Here is a 16230-nt window from a genome sequence, read left to right as displayed (position 1 = left end):
GTACACACTTCACGAAGTGTGCGTTTGTTTGCCTAAATATCAATAACTTAGTAAGTTCTGACACCATGTCATTCACCTGAATTGCATTTTTATTCGATAAACGTAATCGAATCAAAGATGTCTCATTAATTATATACAATTTTGATATAGATGGAATGCAAAAAAAAAATAAAAAAATAAAAGATTGATAAATTAATGTCTATGATATGCCGTGTGGAAATTACAACAGATGGCTTTGCATTCCTAAAACAAATGACGTGTATATACTCGTAGTTTTCTACTGGCGTTGCCGTATGGTAGGTGTTATCAGACAAACAGAATACCAATACCTGTAATATCGCAGGCATGGGGCTATATAAAACGACAGTGAAATCGTCTTAACAAACTGGCATGCAGATATACTAACTTAGCGAAAGGTAGACGAACGCCGTACGTAGTATGTACGTAGGTGTATAAGTACTACATACATACATACATACATACATACATACATACATACATACATACATACATACTAACATACATACATACATACATACATACATACATACATACATACATACATACATACATACATACATACATACATACATACATACATAACATACATACATACATTACATACATACATACATACATACATACATACATACATACATACATACATACATACATATTACATACATACATACGGGCCGATATGAAAACCAATGTATGACTATGGTTGTTATCACTTAAATTCTTAATAAGTTATATATATTTACACAGTTTAACAGTTGAAAGAATCGTAAAAACACACACATTATTGGAACTGGTTATCTTTATCAACAACTATATACCCCGGTACATGAATCTTTTAGCTAACGGAAGACCTTACGACCTATATGCCGGAAGGTTGTAATTGGCCAGCGCGCGGAGACTCCACACTGCATATTATTCGAAAAGGGGTTATCTCATGCAAGGACGAGAAAAATGAGATACAAGACACAAAATGATAGGTGAAATAGGGTATGCAAATAAGAACACAGACAATATTATCTAATAAAAAAACCACCCAACGCATTGTAACCCTTAGCAACCACACCACACTAGGAAAGGAGGTAGATGAGAAAAAGGACAATCATCTCCAAATATACATTAAACTAAGTTTGAAAATAATAGAATAGGCCATAACCATTCATTGTTAAGTCTTAATTGAAATGTATTATCAAAAAGCAAATTTCACTGCCCATCTCTGTGTAAGCATTTATACAGAAACCAAATTCAGGTTGAAAGGGGTCGGTCATTACACTCAATTCTATTTAGTGTACACTAAGGTTAGTTTGAAAGAGAGAATATAAAGTGTTCTTTATTTACAATGGTTACAACGCAGCTGTCAAATTTTGATATCAATATATGGCCAATTAATGTGAGAAAATATCACCTGTGGATCTCCTCCTGTAGGCCTACCACGTCACAGTGACAAATCGACTATTTGGTTTCTTGATATAAAATGCTCTCCATTCACGCCTAGACTCAACCTGATTAAATATGACAAATGTGTTCTGGCACATATTTCATGACATGTAGAAGTGAAAAATAGATGTGACCATATGGCAAAATCAACAAGTTTTTATATTGTTGAAGAACTTTACTTTTTACACCCCACGTGATTTTGACAGGGATATTAATTACAAGTGTACAGTATACGTGCGGCCATATTGATGACAGATGTACATTCGCACACTTATCATATTAGGTAGATTTGTTTTAAAAGTTGGTTCGTATGGTTCCATATTGGTGCAATTTAGTATGTGTAATTTACTCGCATGAAAATGGTGATGCTATTTTTACACATAAAATACATTAGCCCCGATTTTCTTTTCAAAACCCCTGACAAATAGTTTCATATATAGCATATTCTTATCCTGCCTGTCCGTCCGTCCGTCTCACTCTGTCTGTCTGTCCGTCCGTCTGTCTGTCTGTCTGAATGTCTGTCTGTCTGTCCGTCTGTTTGTTTGTTTGGGCTTTGGTTGCCTGATTCGTAAATGTAGAAACTAGAGTATAAACAAAGTGTATTAGATTATTATCCAGCCCCGTATATAAATGTATCGTGTATATACAAATGTAATGGTATAGTAGCTATGTACATATGATTATTCTATTCGTGTGCTTTTGGTATTAGTCTATTACCCACGGCCGGGGTATTGGTAATGGCATTTTATTTTAACCCAAACAAGCAAGTCAGAGTATAAAAAAGTAGCAATATTCGTATTCTTAACGTAATATTCCTTATATCCATGCATCCATGCAAGCATAATTACATGTACATGCCCCTGTGCGCCCAGCCCAGGGTCTCACGCACTCTCGACTCCGTCTTCGTATCCAAAACTCCCATGAGCCTTTACGTTCAAAGGTCAAAGTTCATTTTGTCCAGTACCCAAAAAGTTGAACGGAGTTGTCGTTCAGTGCTATCTTCATCCGTTCATGGCGGTCCGCTTTTGCATACGTGTATTACAAACATCTCATAATGTCTGGCGATGACAAGGCATTCCTGTGTGGTGGAGGCGACATATCAGAACCTTCCGAGGAATCTGAACAACACACCCATCAAAATAGCCAAGATCACTGTGGCGCTCATGGTGATGATGATGATGATGATGATGATGATGATGACGTCCGCATCCAGCAACAACCCATATGTCCAGATTATCAAAGCGGACTCTGCAAGCAACCTGAAATATGTGACCAGGCGTCCCATCCACATGTCGAGTACCCACCGAACTTAAAATGGTCACATAGCCACATTGAACAATTATTCTTTGAGTGTTTTCCTTTCAAACTGATGGTGACTTTGCCAATGAGCATAGACGGTATAATTATCGACTGGTTGGCATCTACCTATGAAACATTGAATGAAATGTTTGGGGTCAACTCGTGTGAAACTATTTTGGTAGAATCGCCGGGTTTATTAGGTGCATCGACGTGTGTATGTACAGACGTTCCATGTATAAAGTTGTCAGATTTGATTGAGGGTGAGTCGTCTAGGTTTTGTGTGTCTAAACTTAGCGTCAGATTCAGATGTGGGTCGATAGTTGATGAATATAAACTGAGTATAAAGTTAGCACTGGATTCAGGGAATGTATTCAAGAACAAAATGGTAATCCTCATTGTTATGTTACTGTTAGTGTGTTTTTGTTTCTCCTTGAATAATTAACCCTCGACCACAGAATGACGTCATGTTCACGTGACTCCCTATCATGGTATATTTGTACAGGGACAGCATAATTTGTGTGTTTCTAACTGCACTGAATGTCAACAAAACGCTATCATAATTTTGAGCTAATTCTTTACAGCCATCTTCATAGAACATTGTTCTTATATCTAGCAAACTGATCAAAAAATACAATTTGGTTTCAAGACTTTTTTTTGGGGGGGGGGGGAACTGACATGTTTTAGTCTAGTTCCATGACAGACAGTATACACACTTTTACCGTCTAGTCAAGGTCCCCAACAATTGCACATAATTCTGTGCTCCCTCCCACAGGGTTCAATTAAGAGTTCTGCACTTGTGCATTAAAGATGTTTATTCAACTGTGAACTATTTATAGACATACACATTACATATCTATATGGCATAATGTACCAGTTTGAAAGGTTAGCTGTACAACCTACAGAAATTCTGCTACCAAAATGTTCTAATTCTTTGTCTACTTTGCTATTAACAGGACAAGCAGATAAAGAAGATGGCTTTCTCAACTGTTTAAATGATTTTGCCAAACAGTGTAATTTACTAAGTAATGATATTTACTCTCTCAGATGTGTTGCTAGAACAGTAAGTATAAGATGCATATTATTTCTGGCGGGTACATTTTGGATGATACAGTAAAGGGACCTGTGTTTATTACCAAGTAGATGATATTACCAAGTAAATGATACAGTGTACAATAATACACCAACCAGTGGTGCGATGCTAAAAAGAACCAACAATTTATGGAGATGATCATTTGATTGACTCTATAACTTCACATCGATATTTATAGCCTATGTTGTGATTGCACAGTCAATTTTTTTTGATGAGGAAGAATCCATAAAATGAATACCAACCAAGAGACTGCAGAGTATACCCAAAACAACAGCCACATCACTACTTCTAGTCTAGTTCCTATACAGTATTGTTACGATTTATACCTTCACTCACACACAGTTAGACCACAGTTGGCAGCCAGACTACATCACTACCACAAACTGGGAATTTTCTGTTACCCAGCAAGAATTTGCTATGAATAGTTAAAAAGGCTAATAGTATCAGTCTGGAAAATTAATTCAAAGTTAACTTGTGAAACTGATAACTGAAATACCACCAAATGCTATTTTTGTTTTCTCCGGTATTGAGATACACATGTATGATGGAGTGTAAATGTATGTCTTGCATTATATGTTGTCTCTTTTTCGTTTCTCTATTGACAGGTGTGTAAATCTAAAACACATTTCCTACATAGATCTACCCTATTGACATGGATTGAGGTCTGCAAGATGTACACAAGTGGCACTTTGAATGAATATAATTGGGATGATCTTATTTGTTGTATTATCAACTCTGCAGGATTTGAAACAAATGCCGATATAACAGTAAAGTATGTATAATCTACATCCTACATAACAGATCCCCATGAAGTGTGAATGCAAGTGTGGTGTACCTCAGGTATTTGCAGTGCTTGTGGGCTCTTACGCGACCATAATTTCACCAACAAGGCAAGGGAAAGTGCAGCAGAAAACATTAAAGGCATGAGTTCAAATTATCTGACTACCCACACTGGTATTCGTGCATCATGGCTTTCTGTAGTTCTGTTTATTGGAAACTACTAAATTTCATAAAAGATATCACACATTCATTTGCATATAGGTATATATTGATGTTTTGGGTATGACACTATAATGCATATACCACTAGTATGTACACACACCAATATAAGAAATATTTTAAAAACATACTCATTGACAATGCCAGCTACATATTTTGATTCCCCTTTAACATTCAAGTCTTTATATGCACACACACACACACAGACACACACACATACATACATACATACATACATACATACATACATACATACATACATACATACATACATACATACATACATACATACACTCGCATACACATGATATATAAAAGATATCAACTAATTATTAGGTTACAGTATCAGACTTTATTTATCTCAAACTATATTTGTGGAAGTTTGTAAAGTCGTGATTTTTCTCATCTGTGTTTCAGAATTCGTGATTCCACTGTAAGGACAATTAAAGTATGTGGTAATGATATCAATATAAGGAGTAACATTGAAGTGATGAGTGTCAGTAAACATAGCTTACTTCAAGTCATCACTTTGACCTATGTAAGTATCAGTGGTATGTGTAACTCTATGTACTATTTGTGAACTGTACTAGTACTACAGATTTTTACCTCAGGCCAAAGTAGTTCAAAGTATCAGCTTTCCTTGTCAGTACTAAACTCACCATAACTGTACACTACAGCTCAATGATGAATTCCTTTTTGATTTGCTAGTCTAATGTCAGCCAACTATTGTGATGTCATGCTGAATACTCAAGGGACGCTTACTGTAATATCTTTTGGGCCCATGGGGGGGGGGGGGGGGGGGGGGTCATCCCATGAAGCATTTACTTCCAGAGATTGTAAATGCTAACATACCCCCAGACATTTATCCTGATTGGCTGGCATCTCTGACTCCATATGCATAATATGATGCCTTCTTGTGTACTTGTGTGTACTTGTGTAAATTCTGTGACACTCTGAAAATCACCTAAATGTTGTTGACTTAATTTTACTTCTGAAGCTTTGTCGGTGTTGGAAAATGCGTTGATGTGGATAGTATAGGAACTCTATAATTATGATATGATTGTTGCAGGAGAATAACTGCTTGCAACATTTGGGGGCATGCTGACATATACGGTTCTCATACAGCTGCCAAAGAAAACATTTCATAGTTAGAAGAACAATAATTTGAAACCCTTAATTATTCAAGATGGAATGGACATTTGCATAGGGTTTGTAGATGGATAATTGTTCAAAAAATTGCCATTTATAATCTCTTTTTATACCTTTGCAGGAAAAGGCATTGGAAGCTCATATCCTTCCACAGATGGCAAGTGCAGCATTGGCTACAGCTCAGGACAGTCCTTTTGGAAATAAGAATTACAAGACAGTTTATCAGCTAGTATTCCTTCTATCACCTGATAATACAAGTGTCATCAGGAACGTGTTACAGCTGTACCTTGTGAGATGTCATGTGTCGTTTAATACATTGGAATGTATGTCAACATGTCCTATATCAAATCCCCTAAAGAGATCAATCATACTGTATCAGAGAATTCCTATCGCAAACTTACATAGTAAAGGTACGGTAGAATTCCTTTATTCTGCTGTCAGAGCTGTGCTGGTATTGTCTCAGAACAGTTGTGCAAATGAGTCTGGTTTGTAAATTTGTAAAAGTGAATGCAGCTGTGAACTGAATTTATTTATCGTTTATGTGAATGTTTTGAAACATTTCACATGTTAAATCCTGTTTGGTGCTTATACATTTAACTCATTTGTTTGAAATTTTCAACATCTGTTTCATTTATGTAAGGGACGATCGCACAATGTTACACAATCTCAATAAATGAACTTCGTTTATGGGGTGGAGGTCTGGTATCAGTGCAGTTGCCTTAGTTCATTTTCGCACTTCTAAACATTTTGGAAGGAAAATTTTCACTCCTTCAATGATGACAGCTTTTGTATTTACTACTGAGGTGTTGATAAGTTGATAAAAAATTTACTTCTAATGTGAGATATGGTGCTGGTAGTATATTTATGTGTTTACAATCATGTTTTTTTTACATTAAGTCGATGATAGTGGTGTGATCGCTACAGTTTTCATCGTAGTTTACATCATATATAAATCATTCTCGCAAACCAGAGCTGTTATTTCTTCCGCTACACTTCCAAATACACTACACTTCGTCCCAGTGGGACGGCTCCTTTAAGAACGGTGCTGTAAAACAGGCCATGGTTTGCGACGATGATAGAAATGTTTTGATGTCGCACTTTTGAACGTTCATTTAGGGGGAGGGGGAGGGGGGTTTTGACCTAAATGAACTATGTTGGTTGTTGAGCTTGTGCGACATTGTGCAATCGTCCTTAAGAAAAAAGAAAAACTGAAAAAATTAAATTGTTTGCATTCCTTTACCCGAGAATGCCAAGGCAGTGTGTTATATGTATGAAGGTTTTTTTTATATCTTTTCACTTTCACAGTGTACTGTAATTATTAACTTTCTAATACTAGTTATCATGTGCACTTTTACTACCTGTTTCTAGAGTGTCAACATTTAACATCATCTATGCATGAATAAACAAAGAATTTGATTCAGAAATTGCTTTATTCAAGTTATTGTAGATAGTTTCATGGCATGAAGATTCTTGGAGAATAAGTTGAAAATAATGGGAGGTAAAAATTGGTCACATGACTATACAGAACATTGCATTCTGGGAGTTAAGCCTTAAATTACAATCTAGAAATGTTACTTTATTAAATCTTTACACTTTTGACAAATTGTTTTCTTATATTTATGTTATAAAAAAATAATAGTCTAGTATCCCTTTCTTTAAAAAAAAAGATAAATAAATATGTTTCTTGTTTTGTATATGAGTGAAACTTTGTGTATGTATGATGTAGATTATTTGAATGGCTATTAGAGATAACTTGTGTATGTGGAAAGAGAGAGGTACAAGTTTGGAAGTACATGTGTAAAACTGTTCCTGTATGTAACGAGAGTCTAAGAACCGTTGACTTTGTATCATCTATCATTCTCTTTTACAACTGTCGTCCATATAATCATCAACATGGACTTGTGAATATCACAATGAGTGAGTGGGTGAGTGAATGACTGACTTTGATAGTATACAACATGACAATCATAATGTGTGTACAGTATAATTCAGAAATTTCATTATTCAAGTTATTTTAGATAGTTTCATGGCATGTAGATTCTTGGAGAATAAGTTGAAAACATGAACGTTCATTTAGGGGGAGGGGGAGGGGGGTTTTGACCTAAACGAACAATGTTGGTTGTTGAGCTTGTGCGTCCTTAAGAAAAAAGCAAAAAACTGAAAAAATTAACTGTTTGCATGCCATGATACATGATATATTGCCCAAGATGCACCATCATTGTTCTCACAACAAAGTATATTTGTTGTGAGAACAATGTTGTTGTATCAGTGTGTTGGAATGCATTTTTTTTTTTTGGGGGGGGGGGGGAAGCACCAGGTTTTCATATTTTACAGCAAGCTAACTGACAACTAGTAATCTAGTCTGCAAAGTACAAAATGTACGTTGGGCGCATCTCACACGTCGGTCAACCTAGTGGGATTGTCTACAGTTGCAATTATATGTAAATGTATCTCTAGATCTATCAGAAGTCGGAACGGCCCATCGAGTCCGCAGGGGCCCGAGTAAACAAGTCTAGCTTACTTGTGGTTACTACTTGATACTACATTACCCATAATGCACCATTTTGTATGACGGCTCCCTAAACTGTAATTAATCAGCTTTTACTTAGAGGTAAACTCATTCAAATTTTGATTGTAGTGTCAGCTGTTGACATCGTGACGTTGTAGAAAACAATTACACTAAATCGAAAACACACACACAGATCAAACCCGTTTATATGTGAAGAAGGTTTCTTAAAAGGTGGTAACCCAGACAGTAAACTGGCATGTTTGTTTGTAGCCCCAACATTGAATCATTAATTTGATCATGATTGAAATGGTTTAAGACCGAAAGAGATGATTTCTTAACATACTCTACAAATAACCCGACAGACATTGATCACAAAAATATATTAAGCTATCCTCATTTTTAATGAAACGTTACAGAAAGCAAGAAATTATATTTGTCTATCTACTGTAGTTTTAAATTTGTAGAACTACTTTACTGTTGAATAGACCGATGTTCAAGTTAATAAGAAGGGATGTCTACACCGTTTTCTTTTCTCCGAAATTTAATTAACTTGCCCCACCCAAGTACTTCTTAAGTGTTTTGTTTGTGTAAACATTCGTCGTACCTGGGAACGTCAGCAATACGGCTTATAGTTCAGAGTGTTGATACTAGAGAAAATTAAAAATCGGCCTTTTCGATTTCTCCCTAATGAAAACTTACTCAACCGAATTCTGCTGACGTTGGTGGACAACTACAATTGAAACCAAATGAGCAGAAACAAATCATAGTTTGCCCCGACAAAATTCTTACGATAAAAATTGCAACACTTCATAGAAGTCTAGCTTCTTTGCATATAGGCTGGAGGCCTGGAAACGCAAATCAAAAACTACCCTATGTATATTACGTACACTTTACTGACTGCTTTAACAAATATCACACTAAAATGGCTGAATCTTGTTGTCTGGCTCAACAAAAATTGAAATAAATTATTACATATTTAATCCATTTACATGCCTGAAAAGGTAAGGTGTGTAAATCAATGTATACGATTTTGTGACGATCATGTGATATGATGACGTCATGAAAATATATCAATGCTTGTAAGATGGTTGTCACACCAGAAGACGAAAGTAGTAATTTTAGTAACATTTCGTTGCTCAGACGGCATTTTGCTTCTCGGTTTCTATTGTACATGCTGCTATCTTCCATTCATTGATCAATTGTTGGAAAAAGCAGTGTGGCGTCAAAGGGAAGGTTTCTACATCAAAGTCAAGGTCGGAAAGTCGTCGGAGTTCGTTTTCTTTTGTTTTTGTTTTGGCCAATAAAGTAACGAGTATTAGAATTTCCACACACATTTCAGAATGTCCAAAGAGAAGGTCAGTGGTCATTTTTCATCACAGACAAAGAAGCCTGTGTTTTCATGTAAGTTCGGATAATGAATCGAGCTGTAACTTGAGTTTGAAAGACTGTGTCATTTTTATTCCCATTTCTGGCAATTGCAAGTCTAAGTTCTGCTAATAAGCTTGGTCAGACGGTTCGGTGTACGAAGGTGTTATGTCCATTTTGAAATACGAAACATTTTTTAGTTAGGTAACACAGTCACCCCTCTATGAAAATAGTCAGTTCCATTTGAAAGAATCTCATTTACTATGTATTTCCTTTGCTTTTGTCATATTGACAATACCCAGAAATTGACCAATTGATACAGTTCAATGAGTCCAAAAGAGAACCGTACTCTAGGCTGAATCTGCCAGCAGCGGGGGTTCGGCAATCATATGCCTTGTGCTGTGAATCTTTCGCTGACAGTTCCTATCGTTTCCCGTTCACGAAACTAACACCTGGGAAACTTAAGCTGAGAAGGAAGGACAGTCAAGTATATGCGAAAGAAAGTTAATGGAATTGAAGATGGCGAACCAAGCTGAGGACACTGTGAGGCTTCTCCAAACTTTATTCTTTATAAGTCTCCTCATCCCGTCTATGGTATCGACCAAGGAGAGCCCGTCCATCGCCAAGTCTAACAAATCCTTCTTCAATTTGAAACCATTTACGAAAGAGGAGAAAGTTGGTCATCATCGAACAAAACGATCAACTGACTTCAGTTCCAGCGACATTGATACTATGTTGGAGAGACACAACTATCACCGCAGTAACGTCAACCCTGGAGCTTCAGACATGAAATATATGGTTCGTATTAACTTCAGAGTTTTACTGTTTTGATTTAGTTTCGATGAAATTCTCGTCGCAAATATTCCACTTTTACTTTTTCAGTAGATTCCAAACGATATCAGGACACCATACTCTTAGGTTGAACTATATATTTTAGTCCGCATGCATGTGTAAAGAGTTTCAATCGAATTTTTAATGTGCCAATTTTTACCTATAATTTGCAACTTACAATAATTGTTCACACAAAAAAACGTTAAGTTCCCCCCACTTTGCAGCTGAGAAGTTCCGTTCTCGGCTAATTTGTTAAACCCAATCAAAAACAACAACAAAACATTCAGACAAACTTACATGATTGGATATTTAATATGGCACACCGAGTATACATTAGATAGATGCGATCGACGCTAAGTGAGACGACTGGAGAATGGATGGTTGTCATAAACAAAAAGTATGTTGTCAGGGAGGCGAGACCAGAAAACAATGATATTTGTAAACCTTGAAAAGAAATACAAAATCATAGTTACGTAACCACCCGAAGGGGGGTTTTACCAGACAAGCGTCATATCAAACGTCTGACCACCCCCACGCTTAATAAAGTGTAACTTAATTAAGAAAGCGTCAACATCTTGAAGCAGAGTGTGATTGACACATACGATTACCAGATTACGGAATTCTTTTAGAAACTTCGAGACCCTATTCTGTATTCTCCCAAAGAGAAGAGAGATGATGATTACACAGGGGATGGAAACAGTGAATAGAGTTACGTAAACATACAAGTAATTAGGTGTACCAATAGAATGTTTATGGTCACGTTCTGTCAAATTTAATGATGCAGAATTGCACCTCTTCCACAGTTTCTGAAGACACAACCTATACATCAATCGCGAGGCCATCGCTTTTGTTAATCCCATGCTGGTACCAAAATCTGTCAACTTCAATTTATATGAATTATGGTTTTGTAACAACCCAAGTAAGGCGTTCATTAATATTTTTCTAGTCCAACTTTCTTTTGACGATTTGGGTCATTTTTTGACAAACTTAAATTTTCGAATTATTTCTTGAACCTGTTCATGCTTCGTCAAGTACAACAACGTGTGACTTCTTGCTTCAGGCGAAAAGAAAGTCGACATACATGCCCTAACCCTGAGCCTTAATCTTAGAACAGTTGTTTTCGTTACGGAGATCAAAATTTACATTTTCCTTGCGGAGAACGTAGAATAATACAAAGGTGGCTGGTCTCGATGGGATCATAGTTGTTACACCACCCCCTGGGCTATTGCAGTTCAATCTGGTCAAAACGATTCAATTAAGCCGTCTATGTCTCGCTTCTTGTCTTTGAATACTAAACAAGTTATATAACTCTATCCCAAACGTTGTAATCCCTCCATCGTAGGTTATCTAGATTTTGACAACACTGATCATGACTCCGCCTAGATATTTACAAGTCAGTTACATTGCATTCAAGGTAGTGCACTTGTTTTTTCTACGGTTTTAGCTTCATTTTGTTGTTTCCTAATTTCATTTCATGGTTTACTTGTCAAAACAAAACCTATTTCACTTCTGTTGTTATTGAGTCTCCGATGTGTTGTCACACCTCCACGGAGGGGGGGGGGGGGTCATTACATGATTTGTATTGGTGACTACAATGTACAGTCATAGCAAGCTACAGAACCTGTCGAAAACATTACCCGAAAGTTTCAGATGTTTATACAATGACATTGAGAAGTTGTAAACCGATGTGATTAAGTTATTGAACTTCAAATTCAACTCAGTATTCATTACCTTACCTTGCACATCCAACTTAATTTTCGTTTCGACTTGATATCTATAAAGAAAGGATTCTAACATCAGACCTTACTCGGTCAACACAACTTTCAACTTTTGTATTGTCACATACACACCAAGATTCGATCACCGTTCTCCAGTGGCAATGATTGCCACATATGTCACAACTATGCTATCTGTTAATTGTCGGGCAGTCATCATTACTGTGGACACAGTTAATTATCTCGATGTTTTCTAGGACACTTGAAGTGACCAATTAGGCGTAATGTAATTTGTGAGTGACCACGCAGTAGAGCCATTCAATTCTGATTCACAATGGAGCAATGGAGCGTTTGCAAGTGGTCAGACTTTGGTTATTATTATTGGTAACAGTGGATTTCAAAGTACCGTTCAGCTTCTCTGTGTATACAACCACACTAGATCTCAACAAGAAACTGCACATGCTACACTTTACATGCTTTTTTTTCATTTAAGCTCCGACCACTTTATTTTCTATAATGGTAGTCTGAGAATTAAAGTAGCCAATATATATAGGAAAGCTTTATATCTTTTTTTGATTTTTTTTTTTCATGCGACTCTTTCTGAGACGTTCTCAAGTTTGTCTCGCGATGATAACTAGAAAGTATCCGTGAATCCAACAGGTGGTCAAGTCAGTCATGGTGCGGTGCTAGTAGGGCCATGCTACTTAGATGAAGGTCGGGCTTGGCTAGAGTAAATATGAATGATGTTTGTCAGTCACATATTTAAAAAACAACAACGTATGGTCCACCCAAAGAATACTGTAGCACTCCCAAACACAGAACGCCAATACCATTGTAATAGTTCAAACTTGAACTTTATTTAATACTTGAAGACTATTAAAAGAAAGTATGGTATTCTGGAGACCTAAACATAAACAATACATTTAAATTTGTAGGTTATATGGTTATAAATTGAATTTAAAAAAAATTATATCCCTGTAGCAATGGGACGATGACCTCGCAAGCATGGCACAAGACTGGTCCGATGGTTGTCTTTGGGCACACGGTAACCCAACCAACATATCACCTTACTCCAATGTCGGTCAGAATCTATGGATGGTTGGTGGTGTGTCGTCATCATACAGCGTTAACCCAGAAGGACCAGTTGATGCCTGGTATAACGAGGTGAATTATTACACCTACGATGACAACAGCTGTACAAATGTGTGTGGCCATTATACACAGGTAAATTTCTCTAAAACCTTTTTTCCTTTTTAATAAAACCACCATGGGTTATTTCAATTTTAGTGTGGTGATACTTTATTTAACATTTAACTGCACCACGTTGCCGTAAAACTAAGGGTCGCTATGCGTCATCTGCACGACACTTTGCGTGAAAGGAGACCGTTGGTTACCGTTGGTTGCTATAACATGATTGTCTGACATGGAATTCGTAAATCAAATGATAGCTTGTGCATTTAGCAGAATTACAACTTACCACCCAAAGCAAAATGTAACGTAATTGACATTGAAGATGTTACATATACGGTAACTTTGGGATTTTCTCACCGATAACAACTAACATTATGGCAGGTACCAGGACGTTCTAGCATGTGCAGGGTTAGGGATTGTGTGGAATGGGATGAGGGCGTATGGGGTGGGGGTGTGGGGATGGATCAGTGCACTTAATCTTTAACTAGACAAACTCGACTGTTCACAAAATATGCCGTTACTTACTCGTGACGTTTATCTCAACCAGTGTTGTTAGAATTCGTTTTGTATCGAGAGCGCGAGTCTATTAATTTTTTTTTCTCATTGGCAAACCCAGGCTTTGTTTTGTTTGAAATAAAATAATGTATATGATGTTAATATGAGATAATATAAGGCGATTTGTTGTACTTCAGGTTGTGTGGGCAGATTCCTATGCCGTTGGTTGTGGGAAGACTTACTGCTCTAGTGTATCGTCATCGTCCTTTACAAACGCCATCATAGTGACCTGTAACTACGGACCAGCGTAAGTAATAGGTTTATAGAGGGTGGATGGATGGGACGTTGGTGGGGGTATTTAGTACTGTCACAGTTTACGACCACGAAGATTAGGTTTGAGTGACGTTCTACGAGAGAACTAAATGGCACATGCTTAATTTTTAATACATTTGACTCAAATGAAAATATTTTAAAACAAAATCAACAAAGTGATACACAAAAAAACAAACAAACAAACAAACAAACGAACGAACAAACAAACAAACAAACAAACAAACAAACAAACAAACAAACAAACAAACAAACAAACAAACAAACAAACAAACAAACAAACAAACAAACAAACAAACAAACAAACAAACAAACAAACATGAAACATTGGACAGTTACGTATCTCTTTATCACTTTAGTTCAATATCTTTGAGTATGCTATTGATGTAAACCAGCTAATATGTGTTGGTAAGAAACAACTTGACAACCAGTAGATAATTCAAATAAAAACACCAAACTCTTAATTATCTCTATTTCCAGAGGTAATTACGCAGGCACCAAACCTTATTCATTGGGAAGTCCATGTACACAATGTTCATCCGGTATAGGTCAATGTTATGAAAACCAATGCAGTAAGTATTTTTTAAAAATGTAACATTTACTCTTTTCATTCCAATATTTCCTGAAATGCTGAAATGTGCTCTAAATGCTAGTAATATTCGTACTTTTACAGTCGGATAGGACGTAAATGTCACATCGTTGTATATAGTCACGTGGGATTCACTGAGTAGTTATGTTGACATTATGTTGATACGGTATAACGATAGCATTTATATTCAATGGTATTATAACACTTCGTTTCTATATTCTCTTCAAGGACTGTGTTCAGAACATAGCGAAACCTGTGGTAAGTATTAGCTGACAGACAGACAGACAGACAGACAGACAGACAGATAGACACGTTTACTGGTATATCAAACGACTCGTTACCTAACTAGCTCACCTACTGTATTCTAGACCGACTGAGTAGAACAGGCTGGGACGAGTGGAATAGAAATATAATTATAGAAAGGCAACTGACTTCAATACTTCGATTTTATTTAAAGGCATTAAGACGTTACAAAAACTACATACATACATACATACATACATACATACATACATACATACATACATACATACATACATACATACATACATACATACATACATACATACATACATACATACATACATACATACATACATACATACATACATACATACATACATACATACATACATACATACATACATACATACATACATACATACATACATACATACATACATACATACATACATACATACATACATACATACATTAAGGTTTTGAATCCATATATCTGGTTGTAAAGTAAAGTAAAATCAATAGAAATATACAAATCTTTTGGAAAGGCAAATACTGGTAACTAAACCAAATAAATTTATATTTTTGAATGTTCCCAGTATGCAACGCGGTTTGTGAAAACTGTGGAACCAAGGAGAGTGACTGTACGTGTACTTGTCAAGATGGATGGTACGGCAGTGATTGTGCAAGTAAGTATGTATAATTGAACGGTCGACAAAAATATCATCGAATCGTCGTAAAACCACAGGCCTCTTTACGGCACATTCTAAGTCGCACTGTCGTTGTGTCAGCGACATTTCAAAACTATACTCTGGCCTTGGGAAATACAAAACATCGAAATGATTGATTTTGTAATATTGAAGTTGTCAAATTATGAATGAATGAAGGTCAAAGTTCAACTTTTATTTATTCGATATTACGTTTTTGAAAAATACTTTCAAAATTTTGATTTAGGGGAGTTGAATGTCTCGTG

General features: G+C 36.3%; 1 protein-coding gene across 1 annotated transcript in view; it reads left to right on the top strand.

Moving 5' to 3' along the window:
- Positions 1-10385: 10385 nt before the first annotated feature.
- The window catches only part of LOC144437992 (glioma pathogenesis-related protein 1-like), a 6446-nt gene continuing 601 nt past the window's right edge, over positions 10386-16230 (top strand). Inside the window, exons 1-6 of the mRNA XM_078127025.1 lie at positions 10386-10664; positions 13394-13636; positions 14296-14405; positions 14909-15000; positions 15196-15275; positions 15857-15946. Coding sequence (XP_077983151.1) covers positions 10386-10664; positions 13394-13636; positions 14296-14405; positions 14909-15000; positions 15196-15275; positions 15857-15946 — 894 coding nt within the window. The remainder of the gene's footprint in view (positions 10665-13393; positions 13637-14295; positions 14406-14908; positions 15001-15195; positions 15276-15856; positions 15947-16230) is intronic.

The sequence above is a fragment of the Glandiceps talaboti genome, chromosome 7, assembly GCF_964340395.1.
Source record: "Glandiceps talaboti chromosome 7, keGlaTala1.1, whole genome shotgun sequence".
Classification (NCBI taxonomy): Eukaryota; Metazoa; Hemichordata; class Enteropneusta; family Spengelidae; genus Glandiceps; species Glandiceps talaboti.
This window is presented reverse-complemented; position numbering and strand designations above follow the sequence as displayed.